We start from the raw sequence: 17,769 nt of genomic DNA on the forward strand, positions 1-17,769 counted from the left end.
CTAGAAGGTTAGGGGCAGGTGTGCAGTCTCTCTCTCTTTCCATGAGCCTTAGGGCCTTGATCACCTGGTTCTTGATCCAAACAAGATTTATGCTTTATCAGATCAAAACCATAAATTTTCCATTTATAGGTCTCTTATGGGGGAAAAATGCCTCCTTAACAAAATAAACGAGGCTGACATAAGCAACTATCATTATAGTATTGAAGAGCACCATTTTGGAAAGTGTGAGACAATTGGAGCAAGATTTAAAGAAATATCTCCATCCCTATTCCTATATCTATGTGTTGCCTAATCCTAATCCTGAAATAGTATCCACACCAATCAGTCTAATTCTGGCTCAGCTCAGGCTCAAGCAAAATGCTTTTTTCTAAACATCTGACTCAGAATCAAATCTTTCCTCCATGAGATGCTCAGAAAACTGGTATTCCTTCCACTTTTCCAAGTACAGAAGCCCCTCTAACATTTCTTCTTCTGGAAACGAATGGGTTTAAATTTCTCGTGGGTGAGTTTTTATTGATGGGCTTGCCTGTATTCAGCCAGCAGTGTTGATCACTGTCACCACTACTCCCCAACTTCTTCCCAACTTCATTAGAATGAGGAAAAAAATATTGAGAAGGAAGCAAAAGGTAGCAGCTCTCTCCTGTCCTCGACTTCTTGTTCCCATCCCTGGATCAGAAGCCAAGAGAGAAGCAGAACATGACCCTCCTAGGTCCCTTCCAAGGTGACCCCAGCCTGCAGCACTGCCCTTCCTGAAGGCTTCCAACCAATAGGCTTCTGGTCAAAAGGGGCCAGCCCAGGGTTTGGTCAAGAAACAGGCTGGATATTGAGGGTTTAAAATTCAAGGGAAGAGGCAAGGAACACAGAGTAGAGAGAGACCAAGCAGAAACTCAGGCAGAAGTGGTGAGTAGGCCCCTGGTTGCATAAGGAGCCAGTGGTATGGGTGCTGTTGCCAGGGAGGAGCCCGTGAGGCAGACGGTGAGCGTGGAGCTGATGAAATGGTCAGAAAGCATTGCCACATAGAGAAGCAGAAAGATGGGCCTTCAATGCAGTAACCCAGGGGTTCCTGCAGCAGCCCTCCAGGCCCCACCCATTCTGCCCTGGGAGGCCCTGTGGGTAAAGCCTGCCAGGGACTGACTCCTTGCATTCGAGGTCCCTTTATTTTATTTTTTTAATTAAAAAAATATATTTTATTTATGTATTTTTGGCTGCGTCAGGTCTTAGTTGCAGCATGCAGGATCTTCATTGCAGCATGCGGGATCTTTTGTTGCAGAGCGCAGGCTCTTCGTTGAATCGCACAGGCTTCTCTCTGGTTGTGGCATGTGGGCTCCAGAGTGTGCAGGCTCAGTACTTGCGGCATGTGGGCTCTGTAGTTGTGGTGCGCAGGCTCCAGAGCACGTGGGCTCTATAGTTTGCGGCACGTAGGCTCTCTAGTTGAGGCACGCGGGCTTAGTTGCCCCACAGCATGTGGGATCTTAGTTCCCTGACCAGGGATTGAACCCACGTCCTCTGCATTGGAAGGCAGATTCTTAACCAATGGAGCACCAAGGAAGTCCCTTTAAAACCCACACAGAAGATCAAATACATGAGCTCTCCAAATTCCCCCCAGGTTATACCACAACTGCCTGTGAAGCATGTGTATTTCTTCTAAAACAAACTAGTCTAAATTAGTCTCAAATAAATAAATAAATAAATAAGGACAGGACCAGCAGATGAAGAGCTAGGTTGAATTCATAGGAAAAATAAAGCTAGATAGCATTTTGAGGTAAATGTTAATAACAAATATAAAGAATGACATTTGTCCTTTATGTGCATTTTTTCAGTGGACATAGTGGAACTTTTTAAAAGTCAAGTTTGTTGTAGCTCAAGAAAAATCACTGCTGGAGCCTCCCATATTTTTGGTAAATCAAGCAAGTGTAAAAACAGAAGTTAGAGTTGCTGGGGCTCCATTTGTGCTACTACGGCTGTTGGGCACCCCCCATGGTATCTCTGGGACCCAGCTGCTGGGAGGAAATCCCCCTCAGAATTTCCTCAGGCGGAGTGGGTCTCATCATGTCAGTGCATTTGGTGGAATCCAGCCTTCAGCCCACCATCTCTGCGAGCTACGTATTTGCTTCCATGGTAGGGACTAGGCTTCCTCACACAACAAATCAAAGGGTGGGCTCCCCAGGTTCCCAGGCCATGTCACCTCTGCTTGCTGGTCAAGTCGGTCATGTTCTCCCAAGGTCAAGGGTCCACTCTTCCTTGTGCTTTGTTTTGAAGTGGGTAAGCACTCAGCACTCACTCTTGCGAGCCAGGCACCTTCCCTCCCCAAGCCCAGCAGGTAGGCTGGGAACACTCCAGGAACAGGCTCCAGACCCACCCCCAAGTCTGCCATGTTTATGCCTTGTCACCCCTCTACCTCTTGTCACTGTTTCTGTGGATCGTGCTGCCTGATGTCGTGGGAATCTTGAACTCTCAGGGCTCACGCATCATTTGTCACCCCTCAGACACTATTCAGGTCCCCTCCCCACGCCATCTCTTGCTATGTTTCCCAGGAAGAAAAATAGCACAGGGAACATTGCCCTGTTACCATTCTTGGCATTGACATTAAAACCATCACTAGAGCTCTCTGCAGGGCTTGCCAACCGCCTTATGTCAGAGTCACCTGTGTCTTTGCTTTCCATCTCCTCCTTTTCCCCCCTGAAAAGGGTTGGCGGTGGTGGGGACTGCATAGAACTGAACCGAGAGACCCTACGCCAGCTGTTCACCTCACTGCCACTGCCTTCTTCAGCCGCCATCACTGGGTAGGCTGGCACGCCCCCCACCCCCACCCCCTTTGCCCCAGGCTGGCTCAGCATGGGTACCTAGAGGCCAGCTGGGAGGAGCCAGCTCGGAACATGTGCATAAGACTCTAAAAGACCAGGAGCTTTCTGAGGTCTGAAACGTAGCATCCCCATCCTTGCATCCTCAGCACTGGGTCTGGTACATGGTAGGTACTTAACAGATGTTCACGTGTTGATGGACTTGACCAGATTGGACTGGATTCAGTCTCTGGAATGGTATCTTGCAGTGTTCTGCCAGCTGTGGTAAAGGGACAAAGAAACGAACTGTGACATGCACCAACTCGCAAGGAAAATGCGACGCATCCACGAGGCCAAGAGCTGAGGAGCCCTGTGAGGACTACTCCGGCTGCTATGAGTGGAGAACAGGGGGCTGGTCCAAGGTGAGTGTGGTGTGTGCGCTTCCATCCTGCCCTGGGCAGCATTTGCGACTCAAGAGGAAGGAACTCAGCTCTCTCACCGTGGGCCCCAAGTTAACAAGGTGGTCCCAGTCTCACCAGGTGAATTCACTTTCTCTCCCAACTCTGCACCTGCTGGTGACCCCACATGGTGTGCCTTCAGAAGGGCACTGAGTGCCCCCAAAGCAGGAAGGGGTGCAATGGGTGCCAGTCCGGGACCCGTGTGCATCCTGCAGTGGGCTTGGCCACCCTGCCATTGAGAGAGACTCAGTGGTGGGAGTCTGTCCTCAGGCAGATGCAGAGGGGGCTATGGGCAAATAGCACTTCATTGTTTCCAGGACCCTTGGTCAAGGGCCTGGAGGATGCAGGAGGAGAAAGGGCCCTTGGGGTGAGGACTGACGACAGCATCTCCCAGAGCCTTGGGGCAGGAGAGTTAAACAGAATTTAAGTAAACAGCATTTGTTCTCTGCTGTTTAACCCTTGCTTTATTCATTCACCTGATATATTTGACCCATACCTGAGATAGATACCATTGTCACCCCTGAGAACCATCCAGTGGGTCTTCTAGAGCCTTTTCCCAAACACTGTAAAATTTCTGATGTCTGATTTTCTGATGAAAACTTCCAACAAGAGCCTAGAGTGTGTTTCCCTTTGGTCTCAGCAACTGGAAGCTCCCCGTTTGTTTCTCTTGATATCTGTGCTCGAAGGCTGCACACTGGCAGCCTGAGAGCCACTGGCTTTGTGTGGCCTGTGCAATATCTTAAACAGTTTGGAATTTATTGCTAACATTTAAAAATGGGAAAATTTTCACCTGAAAATCTGGATTTGGAACTTTCTACAGAAATCTGGCAACATGGCCTATATCCACACGTGGCCTTTGTGACCTGTGGCCTGGCAGGGGCGGATGCATCTCCGCAGACTGTGGTCCTCCAGCTCCCCTGACTCCTTCAGCCACTTTATGCTTTAATTTACCTGCCTGGCCAGGCAGAATAATGTTGCCTGGGTTCCATATGTGCAGGTGTGAATTAAAATAAAGCTGTCATTATAGTTGAGGGGTCTTTGTGGTCACACCCTAAATACAGCCTGTACTAGTAAAGGGTGACTCCTGTGGCCACAGGTGTCCCTGGGCAGGGAGCAGAGGTGAGGGAGAGGGGTCAGCTCAGGCCTGGGCTGCACAGACCCATGGGGGGTCTGGGGCCCCAGCATTGGTTTCTCTTTGCAGTGACCCCTGTGTGGCCCGGCACCAGCCCTCTCCTTTGAAGGTGCTTATCCCCGTTTTACAGAAGAGGGAGGAGAGGTTCAGAGAGGTTAAGTGACTTGGCCACTCCTCTCTGACAGAGTCCAGCTTCTGAACCCCAATTCAGAGCTCCGTCCACATGGTGGACACAGAGTGAGTGAGGGCTCCAGAGTCGCCGTAATGGGGTGGTGCCCTGCAGATGGGCGTTACCTGGGTTTCTCCAGCCTAATCGTTCTGGTTTTGAGGACCAGGTGGACACTTTTATTTTCCTAAGTGCCTTGTACTTCCTGGTCCTGGGAGCAGCAGAACATCCAAGGAAGGATGTGAATAGTGCCTGAGGAGTTCGATGCAGCACTTGGCCCTCTCCTCAGCCGAGAACGTGGGCACACATTCTGGCAAACTCCCCCCACCACAGCCCATCGGGCATGGCTTCCAGGAAAATAGAGCCTTTAGCTGGCCTTCCTCCTCCTAGCCAGCCGAAGAGAATAATACCTCCTGGCCTTCAGGACAGTAGGGCTTGGGAAGGCCGCAGTGCCTGCTTTTGCCACAGCCAGCTTGATCAGCTATCCCTGGAAGTAAGAACAAGAAAGATCAAGGGCATGTACAGATTTGGGCTGTTGTCAGGGGTTGGCATCCAATCAGTGTGCATCCAGCCTTTGGGACGAGCACTGGGCCTGGACTGGTGCCAGCTGCTCCCCCCCAAGCAGGTCTGGCCAGAGCCAGGGCCCAGGGCAGACTAGTTCTTCCCGGCTGAGAACTGCAGGGACACTGACCTGGAAGTCGGCGTGTGTGTATATATGTGTGTGCACGTGTGCACGCACTGGAAACAAGGGTTGGCGGTGGTGGGGACCGCATAGAACTGAACCGAGAGACCCTACGCCAGCTGTTCACCCCACTGCCACTGCCTTCTTCAGCCGCCATCACTGGGTAGGCTGGCACGCCCCCCACCCCCACCCCAGCACAGCAGTAGAAATCTGTCCGTTGCTTTTCCCTGTGCCTGCTCTGGAGAATTGGGACGGATACCGGTCCCATGGGGCCCTTATCCTCACTCACTGCGTGACCAGGCCGACAGATGGATTCCAGGGGATGGATCTTCCCCTGACATTTTCACTTGTTCAGACTGGATTTGCTTTCTGATCGATGTGTTATTTTTGCTGTGCCCTTGTCACACAGTTGGGGTCAGTGCACTTTTAAACCAATCATCGTGGATGACGCTCCTGTAACCAGCATCCAAACCTCCCACATGCCAGACTTTGAAGGTAGCAAACAAGTTGCCCAAAAGGAAAGTAGAAAGAAGTCTGAACACCATCAGATTTCCAGTGTATCTGGACACTTTGACATCTTCCTTCCAAGCAATCTCCTATCACTTGGCCCTAAGGTGCTGTTGAGAAAGATAAGCCTATCTCCAGGGAGATGATGGACAGGCCAGCCCAGAGACATGCAACACAGGTGCTGTCCTGCACTTCCTGAAGTGAGAAGGACCAAGCATCCCTCGGGAGGGGTCTGGCATCCAGCCCTTCCTGTACAGAACCTTGCTGAGGCAGGGCAGGCTTGGAGGGGATTTGGAGCCCCTTCTCCCTCCCCTAGCCTCGGCAAATGGCCGAACCCTAACCAGGATCCCATCCGAGAGGCTGACTTCACATTCCCAACCCTGCTGAGGGCAGTATTACTGCTCTGCTCTGTTTGGAAACTGCCATGCAGCTGCCTGCCCTCCTGGGATATTAGCTAGTTCTAGATCTGTGCAAATCATTGTTTTCTCCCACTAAATGCTGGGCCCATGTATTCAACCTGGGGGTGGGGTGGGGAGGGAGGTGTCACTGAAACTGGGAGAGGAGGAAATCACATTTCATTCTAGGACAGCGTGTCTTTTAATCAGAAGTTGAGATGTTTCAGTTTCAAGACCAGAGGCATTAATCACCACTGAAGTGATGGGATGTTTCTAATTAGAAGCAAATTATTCTGGAGGGATTATAATAGACAGTGTTTTTAAAGAAAACCATTGGCTCTCTGTGTTAAGAGTATGGCGTTCCCTTTTACAGAAAAGATCAAAAGTGGCCATTGACTTCCTGGTGCCCGTGGAGGTCCCCTGGAAGGGGACTGACCTCACTTGTGAGGCCTCAGTCAAGCCCCAGATGTGCCCCTCATACCTGAGCCCCAGCACTTCCCAGAGGCCTTAGGAGATCAAATGAAGCCATAAGCATGCACGTACCTGTAGCTGCAGAGCCCTAGGAAGAAACCAGGGAGAGCCTCCCATTCAAACATGGCTGTGTCAGTGCATTCCCAGGACTGCTGTTAGCTGCCTTCTTGTGTTGTGGGCAGAGATGGGGGCTCAAGTTCCATGGCCTCAGAAATGAACAGACTTTGTGTCACTACGGGTGCTTGTTCCAGAAAGCTTTCAGCCCCAGCACCACTTCTGAAGCCTACACTTGCTTTGGTGGGGATTGACCCCTCCCCCCAACCCTGCAAGGCTGGGCAGCCAGCCCGGCTGGGGCTCCCACTTGCTGTGGGCCTGCAACCAAGTCACTGTGATTCAATCAGCATTTCCTGAGCTCCTGTTCTGTGCCAACCTGTGCAGAGCACTGAGGGTACAAGAGTGGACAATGACCCAGCCTAGATACAGACAGGTGGAGCCAGCTGCAGACACCAGGCCACGCTAAGTCCCACTGGGCAGGTACGAATGCAGCCCTGCCAGGGGCAGCCCCGAACAAGGGTGCTGGTGGAGAGTGATGCTACTTCTTTTGGGATCAGTGACAGTGGCCCTGACATTCACCAGTGCTTTAGAATTTATAAAACACTTTCACTCACATTCTCCCATTTGACCCTATCCCCATTTTACAGGTGAAGAAACTGAGGCTCAGAGTGGCAACGTGACTTTTTTCTTGAGGTCACACAACTAGTAAATGGAAGGGCTAGGAGTCTGGTCCCTGCCTTTTGTCTCTTAATCCACCTTTCCTTCAGGTACATAATAATGTCAGAGGCTTAGGTTTCTAATTTGAAATGGGAAGTAGATGAACTGTTATATGCCTCAGGTCTAACCATCATAGGCATAAGCTTGTTGTAAAGTGAAGTATTTATCTACTCTCTCTCCAGCCCACCAATCAAAACCTTCTCTCCCAAGGGCTTTGTATTAATCATTTACACTGCGGTATAAATCTGTTGTCTCTATAGGAGATCATGCATGTTGTCTCCCCTTCTTTGTGAAATAAAAAGTTGAGTCCTTAATAAAAGGAACTTGAGCATCCAGGAGCAAACAAAAGAGACACTGGGGACATCAGGGCCCTTTTCTGGGACTGTGAAACCATACAACACAGGCAGTCAGCACTCTGCATGCAGATAGGGATCAGCAAATCCTCCATTCCGTACTACTCTTGGGAGTGTAAGCCGCAGTGAAAGGAGGGTCATCAAACTTAAGTACTTTTCTGGGTAGGGCAGGAGGGAGAGGGGGCAGATACCCCCTTGGTCTGGAGCATTTTGTGTGGGTGAACAGAGCCTGCCACTGGGTCATGGAGTTAAAGTCCAGGGCCCACACCTTCTCAGATGAGAGAAATGAACTGGTTGTAGAGCAGTGGGGTCCCCAGAAATTGCCAGGAGAGGTGCCTGCGTGGGAGTGAACTGAATGCAGTTGACCCTTGTACAACGTAGATTTAAACTGCATGGGTCCACTTATACGTGGGTATTTTTCAATAGTAAATTCTACAGTGTACGTGGTCCGGGGTTGCATCCTCAGTTGCAGAGGAACTGGGGATACGTAGGACCGACTGTACATTACACTTAGAATAACCCCGGAGTTGTTCAATGGTCAGCTGCAGTCTAAAGGCCAATGCCTTTGCCCCCTCCATTTCCCTGCTGCCCCTCCATTCACCTAGTGTCCTTCCTCAAATCAGCTGCCTTAGTGTGGAATGAGAGATCAGAGAGTGGGGATGCCTCCCCCACATGCCAGTCTAAGTTTTAACCACTGCCTAGACATGACCATTGAATCAGAGAAGCTGTCATCCCTAAGGAACACTTTGGTTTCAACACACGCTATCAGCGACCTCAGAGCAGGGCACATGGTCAGGACAACACAGGTGCACGTCCCTGTTCTGCAGTGACCTCATCTAACCTTGAACCAGCATCATCCTCTGTCAGATGAGTTTAGGGGTACCTACCTCCTAGGGCATCCATGTAAAGCACTTAGTGCAGTGCTTGGCATAGGTGCTCATTTTTATCATCATTTTCTTCACCATCATCATCCAGTACAGTCACAGGTCTCTTATCTCTGATCAGAATTGCATTTCTTACACAGGCCTGTAAAATATTTGTGTCACAGGAGATGAGTTCTTTGAATGTGGTGTGGACCCCATGAAACAGCACGTGCCCTGACCTGGGGCTCGCGTGATGACAGCATGGCTCAGGGCAGGAGACGGTTGTGCAGTATTTGCTGGGCATGTAGGCCATCCTTCTGCAGCGGGTGGGGTGGGGGAGGGTCTTTCAAACAGTCTCTGATAAGCTGGGAGAGCTAAGTTACGAAACTGGTAGCAGCTCCTGCCCGAGGGGAGGCAGTGAGACAGCTCCTGTAGCCTTCTCTGTGCTCCTGGTGCCCATCTGAAGCAAGAAGCAAGAGCTCTTGGGATAGCCAGCCCTTGCAAGTCACGGGGAGTCACCTGGGCCTTCTGGTTCCCTGACTATAACGTTCCAACCAGAACCTGTAGGTCAGCAGGCTGCAAATTCAGAGAGTTTGAGGGGAGCCCAAAGCTAAGGCTGAGGATAGGATTCAAGGATTTGAGGATTTCAAAAACAGTTTGAAGGAAAGTATGAGTTGAAGGGGGAAGGTGTATGTGTGTGTGTGTGTGTGTGTGTGTGTGTGTGTGTCTAAGAAAGCATTTCCAGTTTCAAGGCTGGAGCAAAGACAGTGGGGATTTTCATCATTGTTTAAGCCTACTATTTGAGGTTTCAACAGCTTCTGAGATTTGCATTGCTCGTGCCAAGTTTTGCGGGAAATCTGTCAAAAATGCTTTTGAGGAGCTTTTGACATTTTACCAGCCTAGTACCTTTCAGACACGAGCAGAAAATGGAGTTCCCGTAGGGGGTTCCCTGCCCCCCTGACTGTCATGTGGGGCTGTCCCATGCTGCCCCTCAGAGGCAGGCTGGCCCCTCAGAGGATGGCTCTGTGAGAGCGTAGGGTGGGCACACTGTGCAGTGAGGGTTCATCTTTGCATTATTTCACCCTAACCCTATTCCTGCTTACCCCAGAGCCTGTGCAGGGAGCCCCTGCCCGTCCTCCACTCTGTAGGAGCCAACGCTCATGTGTGTATTAAACATTCCTGTCACGTTTTCCTTTTCCCAAGATTTTTACAACTTCCTTTAGCTAATTCTCAAAACATCCCTTTGGAATCTGGTGTCATTTATAGTCGTGATTTTACAGCTGGGAGAAGTGAAGAGGAGGGGGTCCACGCCGTGGTGGAGCATGTCATCAGCGCTGGGCCTCCACATGGTGACAGAGGCCTGGTTCCTCCCTGCTGGAGAGCCGCGTGGCTCCAGAGGAGTGCAGGCCTCCGGGCAGCCGCCGGGATGGGAGGCCCGGGGGCTACATCATGGGGCAGAGCGTGGACCCACTGAGCCTCACGCTCCGCCTCTCTGCAGGTGGTGCTGTGCCCTGCAGACACTATTCCTGCAGTCTGTGCACATGTATTCTGCACCTACTGTGTTCTGAGCACCTGGCCCTGCCACAGCAGCTGTTAGTGTGAAGATTAATGAGGACTCATGAGAATGGGTGTGAGCCCAGTGCCTGACACCGGGAGGCAGGCAAAAGGTGGACCCTGCTGCTGTTACTACTGCCATCACCACCATCATCATCATCATCACCACCCATGGGATGGGTGGCAGGTCCCCAGACCTTGTGTGTGATGTGCAGCTGCAGGCACTTGCTGGAGAGGGGCTGCACTTATTCCAGGTCATCTGGCAAGGAGCTTTCCTGGCGGATTTATTACTGCTCCATTTTGTCTTGGTTTCCTGAGTCTCGGGGAACCACATTAAATGTTAATGTCATGAGTGGCTTGAAAAAACTACCCAACAGTGACAGTGTGCTTCAAAGAAGACCAGATCTGTTTTTTAATACATCTATTTGCTTAGATTTTAAAAGCCTGAAAAATGGCTTCACAGCAACGCTTAGGGGCTAATTCGATGCTATCAGGAGACACTGCCATCTCCTCAACTGTTGAATTAAAGTGGAGGCTGAGGGGAGGCCGACGGAGGTGAGATTCATTGTCTGTGCCTGTGCTACCCTTAATGCAGCGAGCTCAGGTTACAGGAGGATGCAGCCCTGCAGCCTCTCCGGAATCACGTGTGTCTTCAGGGCCAAATCAATCTCTAATTGTGCTCCCAGCAAAGGTGGATGTCCACACCTGCCTGGTGACCGGCATGGCAGCCCAGGAAGGGCTAAGCAGGCCAGGTGACTCAGGGCGCCTTCCCGGGCTCCAGGGACCCCCGGCCAGCTCTCTCTGCTCTTGGCCGTGTGCTTGTTGTTGTTAATAATTGTAGCAGCGTTTGTCCTTCCCAGACTCCCTGCTAGGCACCTGCTCTAAGCTGTCTCTAATCCTGGAAATCATCCTGCAAAAAAGATTTTATTATCCTCAAGCTACAAATAAAGAAGCTGGGGCTCGTATAGGTTAAGTAACTTGCCCGAGGTCACACAGCTAGTAAAGGGGGATGCAGCATACTGACAGGCCTGTCCTGTCGCCACTGCACTGTCCTGCTGAAACTCCGGCCAAGGAGTGGGTAGTTATGCATGGACTTTAGGCCAGGGGCAGGCTAGGCACCAACTCGGCTCAAATGAAAATGCAGCAGGCCTGGAAGGTGGCAGCTGCACCAAAGGGTCATTGGTGGAATTTTCCACTTTTATTTTTAATTACATAGGTAATTCTATCTTGCTTGGGAAGACACAGAAGAGAAAATCTAGTCCTACAAAACCAGATGACAGCACAGTAAATTTTTTTAATGGTTTGTCTTCCAAACTTTTATATAGGTACACACACACACACACACACACACACACACACACACACACACACACAGGTATTAGAAAAAATGGGGTGGTTTCTGTACGTGCTACTCTGTAACCTGTCTCCTCACCTGATGCTCTGAAGCAGCCTCTGTGGGGCTGGCTAAGCAAATACCCGATATTCTCAAAGGTTCTTCCAAGTGAGCACAAGCCATTCACAGCCCAGAGCTGTGTGAATGGCAGCCCCCAGGACTGCAGCTAAAATTCTGTAAAACCTAATCCCAGGGGCAGAGCTTGCAGGGTCTCACATGGCCCCGACAGCAGCTGAGGGTCAGCCCCAGCCTCTCACCTGGCCCAGCCCTGCCTCTCAGAGGTGTTGGAAAGCCATGAGGACAGACGCTTGAGTCTCTGCAGAACTTTGGAGACACCCTCCATGATCTCATGCGGCAGGTTTGTTTACAGACTGAAAAATTAAAAACCAGTGACTCAGGCTAGGAAAGATAATGAAGAAATAGTGGAGCTGGGCAGTGACCTGGTTTTTTGATTCGTGGCCTCCCATAGAAGCTCCATCCAGTTCAACCTCTAATTCATACAGGAGGATGGAATTCAGTCCTTGGGATGGGGAAGCTGGGGTCCTGTCGCTCCTCTGCCACTCACTAATCTGTGACCTTGGGCAAGACACTGACCCCCATCAAGCTCAGTGGCCAAGGTCAGCCCCTTGGGATGGTTGTGGAATGTTCCACACTGTCATGGAATCCTACAGGTGAGCTTACAGACAGAACAAGCATGCTGCCCACATAGTCTGGAGGTGTCATGAATGCTCTCCCCCCACCCAACCACAGAACATGGTAAACAAGACTAAGAACTTTCAGAGGGGAGACTTGTCTTTGATGTCACCCCAAACTCTTGAGTTTTACAATGGTCATTTATCCTTTCCAGCCAGAGACCTTGTCAATTTTGCATTTGGTTTTAGTAGATCTATAGGATTGAGCCCTTGCTCTGATTTCACATAAATAATAACAACACCTGCAGAAGACATTGAAACCCTACATGGTGTTCCTGGGCAGGAAGTGACCCAGCCAGGCTAATTGCCCCACCGGCAGAGTCTGCAGACCTCATGGTCAGGGGGGCCCATGGGAGCGAGACCATAATCCCAGATCCTTCTCTGTTAGCCTGTGCAGAGTTTCCTGGGGACCCAGAAACCCCACCACTACCTGCCCCACCCTGGATGCACCCTTTCTCCAGGAAGGACTATGAGGACACCCTGCTCTTCTTCCTGGTGTGTCTCCCACAGCAGGTGGCGCCAGTGAGCCAAGTCAAGATGGGAAGACAAGGGCTGGTGCTGTCTGTAGAGCAGGACACATGGCCCCTTCTTCCCCAAGTGCCCAGTAGTCACAGAAATAAGGCCCCACGTACATGCTTTCCCAGGGAGCAGGGCTTTTTAAAAATTTTACGACCAATTTAGATATAAAATTCTTTAATGGTGTAGGTGGACTAGTCAAATGCCTACTTAAAATATGTAACTTATTCATGTAGTTGTATTTCATATTTAAAGTTTATATATTATGTTTTAATTTAAAAATATTACTATTTTCTGTCTTTATCATATTATAAAGTTGAACCTGATAAAATTCCTGTTTCTGTGGGGTTGAAAACGGTTGAATATAAGCAGTTTTGTAAAGTGCCTCCTAATATTTGCAGCATCTGTCTTCGTCATCACTCATTCCTGTTTGCCAGAGTGTACAGGGCACTGCCATCCCAGTTCACTGAGATGCCGCCTTTTCTGAACAGTACACTGTTCTCATTGGATATTCCCTTGCAAGCTATGGCATGATGTTGCTCTGTGTTGGCATGACTTTGCATAGGCAAGACTTTGCTTTACTTTTATAGGATTTTGCACTGCATTAGGACCCTTGGCCATTTCCTTTACTTACCCTGCTGGTGTGGACCCCCAGTCTCTCGGTGTAGCCACTTACCAGATTACTTGTCTTTCTTTTTTTTCTTTTTTGAATTTTATTTTATTCATTTATTTTTTATACAGCAGGCTCTTATTAGTTATCTATTTTATACATATTAGTGTATATATGTCAATCCCAATCTCCCAATTTATCCCACCATCACCATCCCCGCCAGCGCCCCGCTTTCCCCCCTTGGTGTCCATACATTTGTTCTCTACATCTGGGTCTCTATTTCTGCCTTGCAAACCAGTTCATCTGTACCATTTTTCTAGATTCCACATATATGCGTTAATATACAATATTTGTTTTTCTCTTTCTGACATGCTTCACTCTGTATGACAGTCTCTAGGTTCATCCATGTCTCTACAAATGACCCAATTTCGTTACTTTTTATGGCTGAGTAATATTCCATTGCATATATGTACCACATCTTCTTTAACCATTCATCTGTCGATGGGCATTTAGGTTGCTTCCATGACCTGGCTATTGTAAATACTGCTGCAGTGAACAGTGGGGTGCATGTGTCATTTTGAATTATGGTTTTCTCTGGGTTTATGCCCAGTAGTGGGATTGCTGGGTCATATGGTAATTCTATTTTTAGTTTTTTGAGGAACATCCATACTGTTCTCCATAGTGGCTATATCAATTTGCATTCCCACCAACAGTGCAAGAGGGTTCCCTTTTCTCCACACCCTCTCCAGCATTTGTTGTTTGTAGCTTTTCTGATGATGCCCATTCTAACTGGTGTGAGGTGATACCTCATTGTAGTTTTGATTTGCATTTCTCTAATAATTAGTGATGTTGTGCAGCTTTTCATGTGCCTCTTAGCCATCTGTATATCTTATTTGGGGAAACGTCTATTTAGGTCTTCTACCCATTTTTTGATTGGGTTTTTTTTTTTTTGTAACCTTGAGCTGCATATATATTTTGGAGATTAATCCTTTGTCCGTTGATTCGTTTGCAAATATTTTCTCCCATTCTGAGGGTCGTCTTTTCATCTTGTCTATAGTTTCCTTTGCTGTGCAAAAGCTTTTAAGTTTCTTTAGGTCCCATTTGTTTATTTTTGTTTTTATTTCCATTATTCTAGGAGGTCGGTCAAAAAAGATCTTGCTGGGATTTATGTCAAAGAGTGTTCTTCCTATGTTTTCCTCTAAGAGTTTTATAGTGTCTGGTCTTACATTTAGGTCTTTAATCCATTTTGAGTTTATTTTTGTGGATGCTGTTAGGGAGTGTTCTAATTTCATCCTTTTACATGTAGCTGTCCAGTTTTCCCAGCACCACTTATTGAAGACACTGTCTTTTCTCCATTGCATATCCTTGCCTCCTTTGTCATAGATTAGTTGACCATAGGTGTATGGGTTTGTTTCTGGGCTTTCTATCCTGTTCCACTGATCTATATTTCTGTTTTTGTGCCAGTACCATATTGTCTTGATTACTGTAGCTTTGTAGTATTGTCTGAAGTCAGGGAGTCTGATTCCTCCAGCTCCATTTTTTTCCCTCAAGATTGCTTTGGCTATTCGGGGTCTTCTATGTCTCCATACAAATTTTAAGATATTTTGTTCTAGTTCTGTAAAAAATGCCATGGGTAATTTGATAGGGATTGCATTGAATCTGTAGATTGCTTTGGGTCATACAGTCATTTTCACAATATTGATTCTTCCAATCCAAGAACATGGTATATCTCTCCATCTGTTTGTGTCATCTTTGATTTCTTTCATCAGTGTCTTATAATTTTCTGAGTACAGATCTTTTACTTCCTTAGGTAGGTTTATTCCTAGGTATTTTATTCTTTTCATTGCAATGGTAGATGGGATTGTTTCCTTAATTTCTTGTTCTGATCTTTCATTGTTAGTGTATAGGAATGCAAGAGATTTCTGTGCATTAACTTTGTATCCTGCAACTTTACCAAATTCATTGATGAGCTCTAGTAGTTTTCTGGTGGCATCTTTAGGATTATCTATGTATATTACTATGTCATCTGCAAACAGTGACATTTTTACTTCTTCTTTTCCAGTTTGGATTCTTTTTATTTCTTTTTCCTCTCTGATTGCCGTGGCTAGGACTTCCAAAACTATATTGAATAATAGTGGCGACAGTGGACATCCTTGTCTTGTTCCTGATTTTAGAGGAAATGCTTTCAGTTTTTCACCATTGAGGATGATGTTTGCTGTGGGTTTGTCGTATATGGCCTTTATTATGTTGAGGTAGGTTCCCTCTATGCCCACTTTCTGGACAGTTTTTATCATAAATAGGTGTTGAATTTTGTCAAAAGCTTTTTCTGCACCTACTGCGATGATCATATGGCTTTTATTCTTCAGTTTGTTGCTATGGTGTACCACATTGATTGATTTGAGTATATTGAAGAATCCTTGCATCCCTGGGATAAATCCCACTTGATCAGTGTATGATCCTTTTAATGTATTGTTGGATTCTGTTTTCTAGTATTTTGTTGAGGATTTTTGCATCTATATTCATCAATGATATTGGTCTGTAATATTCTTTTTTTGTAGTATTTTTGTCTGGTTTTGGTATCAGGGTGATGGTGGCCTCGTAGAATGTTTGAGAGTGTTCCTTCCTCTGCAATTTTTTGGAAGAGTTTGAGAAGGATGGGTGTTAGCTCTTCTCTAAATGTTTGATAGAATTCACCTATGAATCCATCTGGTCCAGGGCTTTTGTTTGTTGGAAGATTTTTAATCACAGTCTCAATTTCGTTACTTCTGATTGGTCTGTTCATATTTTCTGTTTCTTCCTCTTTCAGTCTTGGAAGGTTATACCTTTCTAAGAATTTGTCCATTTCTTCCTGGCTGTCCATTTTATTGGCATACTGTTGCTTGTAGTAGTATCTCAGGATGCTTTGTATTTCTGCAGTGTCTGTTGTAACTTCTCCTTTTTCATTTCTAATTTTATTGATTTGAGTCCTCTCCCTCTTTTTCTTGATGAGTCTGGCTAAAGGTTTATCCATTTTCTTTATCTTCTCAAAGAACCAGTTTTTAGTTTTATTAATCTTTGCTATTGTTTTCTTTGTTTCTATTTCATTTATTTCTGCTCTGATGTTTATGATTGATTTTCTTCTACCAATTTTGGATTTTGTTTGTTCTTCTTTCTCTAGTTCCTTTAGGTGTAAAGTTAGATTGCTTGTTTGAGATTTTTCTTGTTTCTTTAGGTAAGATTTTATTGCTATAAACTTCCCTCTAGAACTGCTTTTGTTGCATCCCATAGGTTTTGAATCATTGTCTTTTCATTGTCATTTGTCTCTATGTATTTTTTTATTTCCTCTTTGATTTCTTCAGTGATCTCTTGGTTACTTAGTAACGTATTGTTTAGCCTCCATGTATTTGTGTTTTTTACATTTTTTTCTCTGTAACTGATTTCTAATCTCATAGCATTGTGGTCAGAAAAGATGCTTGATATGATTTCAATTTTCTTAAATTTACCGAGGCTTGATTTGTGACCAAAGATGTGATCCATCCTGGAGAGTATTCTGTGTGCGCTTGAGAAGAAAGTGTAATCTGCTGTTTTTGGATGGAATGTCTTATAAATATCGATTAAATCTTTCTGGTCTATTGTGTCATTTAAACCTTTTTTTCCTTATTAATTTTCTGTGTGGATTATTTGTCCATTGGTGTAAGTGAGGTGTTAAAGTCCCCCACTATTATTGTGTTACTGTCGATTTCCTCTTTTATAGCTCTTAGCAGTTGCCTTATGTATTGAGGTGCTCCTATGTTGGGTGCATATATATTTATAATTGTTATATCTTTTTCTTGGATTGATCCTTTGGTCATTATGTAGTGTCCTTCTTTGTCTCTTGTAATAGTCTTTATTTTAAAGTCTATTTTGTTTGATATGAGTATTGCTACTCCAGCTTTCTTTTGATTTCCATTTGCATGGAATATCTTTTTCCATCCCCTCACTTTCAGTCTGTATGTGTTCCTAGGTCTGAAATGGGTCTCTTGTAGACAGCATATATATGGGTCTTGTTTTTGTATCCATTCAACAAGCCTGTGTCTTTTGTTTAGAGCATTTAATCCATTCACGTTTAAGGTAATTATTGGTATGTATGTTCCTATTACCATTTTCTTCATTGTTTTGGGTTTGTTTTTGTAGGTCCTTTTCTTCTCTTGTGTTTCCCACTTAGAGAAGTTCCTTTAGCATTTGTTGTAGAGCTGGTTTGGTGGTGCTGAATTCTCTTAGCTTTTGCTTGTCTGTAAAGCTTTTGACTTCTTCATCGAATCTGAATGAGATCCTTGCCAGGTAGAGTAATCTTACTTGTAGGTTCTTCCCTTTCATCACTTTAAATATATTGTGCCACTCCCTTCTGGCTTGTAGAGTTTCTGCTGAGAAATGGGCTGTTAACCTTATGGGAGTTCCCTTGCATGTT

The 17,769-nt window shown here is 46.6% G+C and overlaps 1 protein-coding gene across 7 annotated transcripts in view; it reads left to right on the plus strand.

Annotated features, from left to right (window-relative positions):
- ADAMTS17 (ADAM metallopeptidase with thrombospondin type 1 motif 17) overlaps nucleotides 1-17,769 on the plus strand; it is a 349,273-nt gene that overhangs the window by 324,891 nt on the left and 6,613 nt on the right. For all 7 annotated transcript variants that reach the window (XR_009541664.1, XM_060155566.1, XM_060155578.1 and 4 more), the window contains one exon: nucleotides 3,050-3,202. Coding sequence is in view for 6 of the 7 variants with exons in the window: in XM_060155566.1 (XP_060011549.1) it covers nucleotides 3,050-3,202 (153 nt within the window). In the remaining variant the exon portion in view is untranslated. The remainder of the gene's footprint in view (nucleotides 1-3,049; nucleotides 3,203-17,769) is intronic.

The sequence above is a fragment of the Lagenorhynchus albirostris genome, chromosome 1 (genome assembly GCF_949774975.1).
Source record: "Lagenorhynchus albirostris chromosome 1, mLagAlb1.1, whole genome shotgun sequence".
Classification (NCBI taxonomy): domain Eukaryota; kingdom Metazoa; phylum Chordata; class Mammalia; order Artiodactyla; family Delphinidae; genus Lagenorhynchus; species Lagenorhynchus albirostris.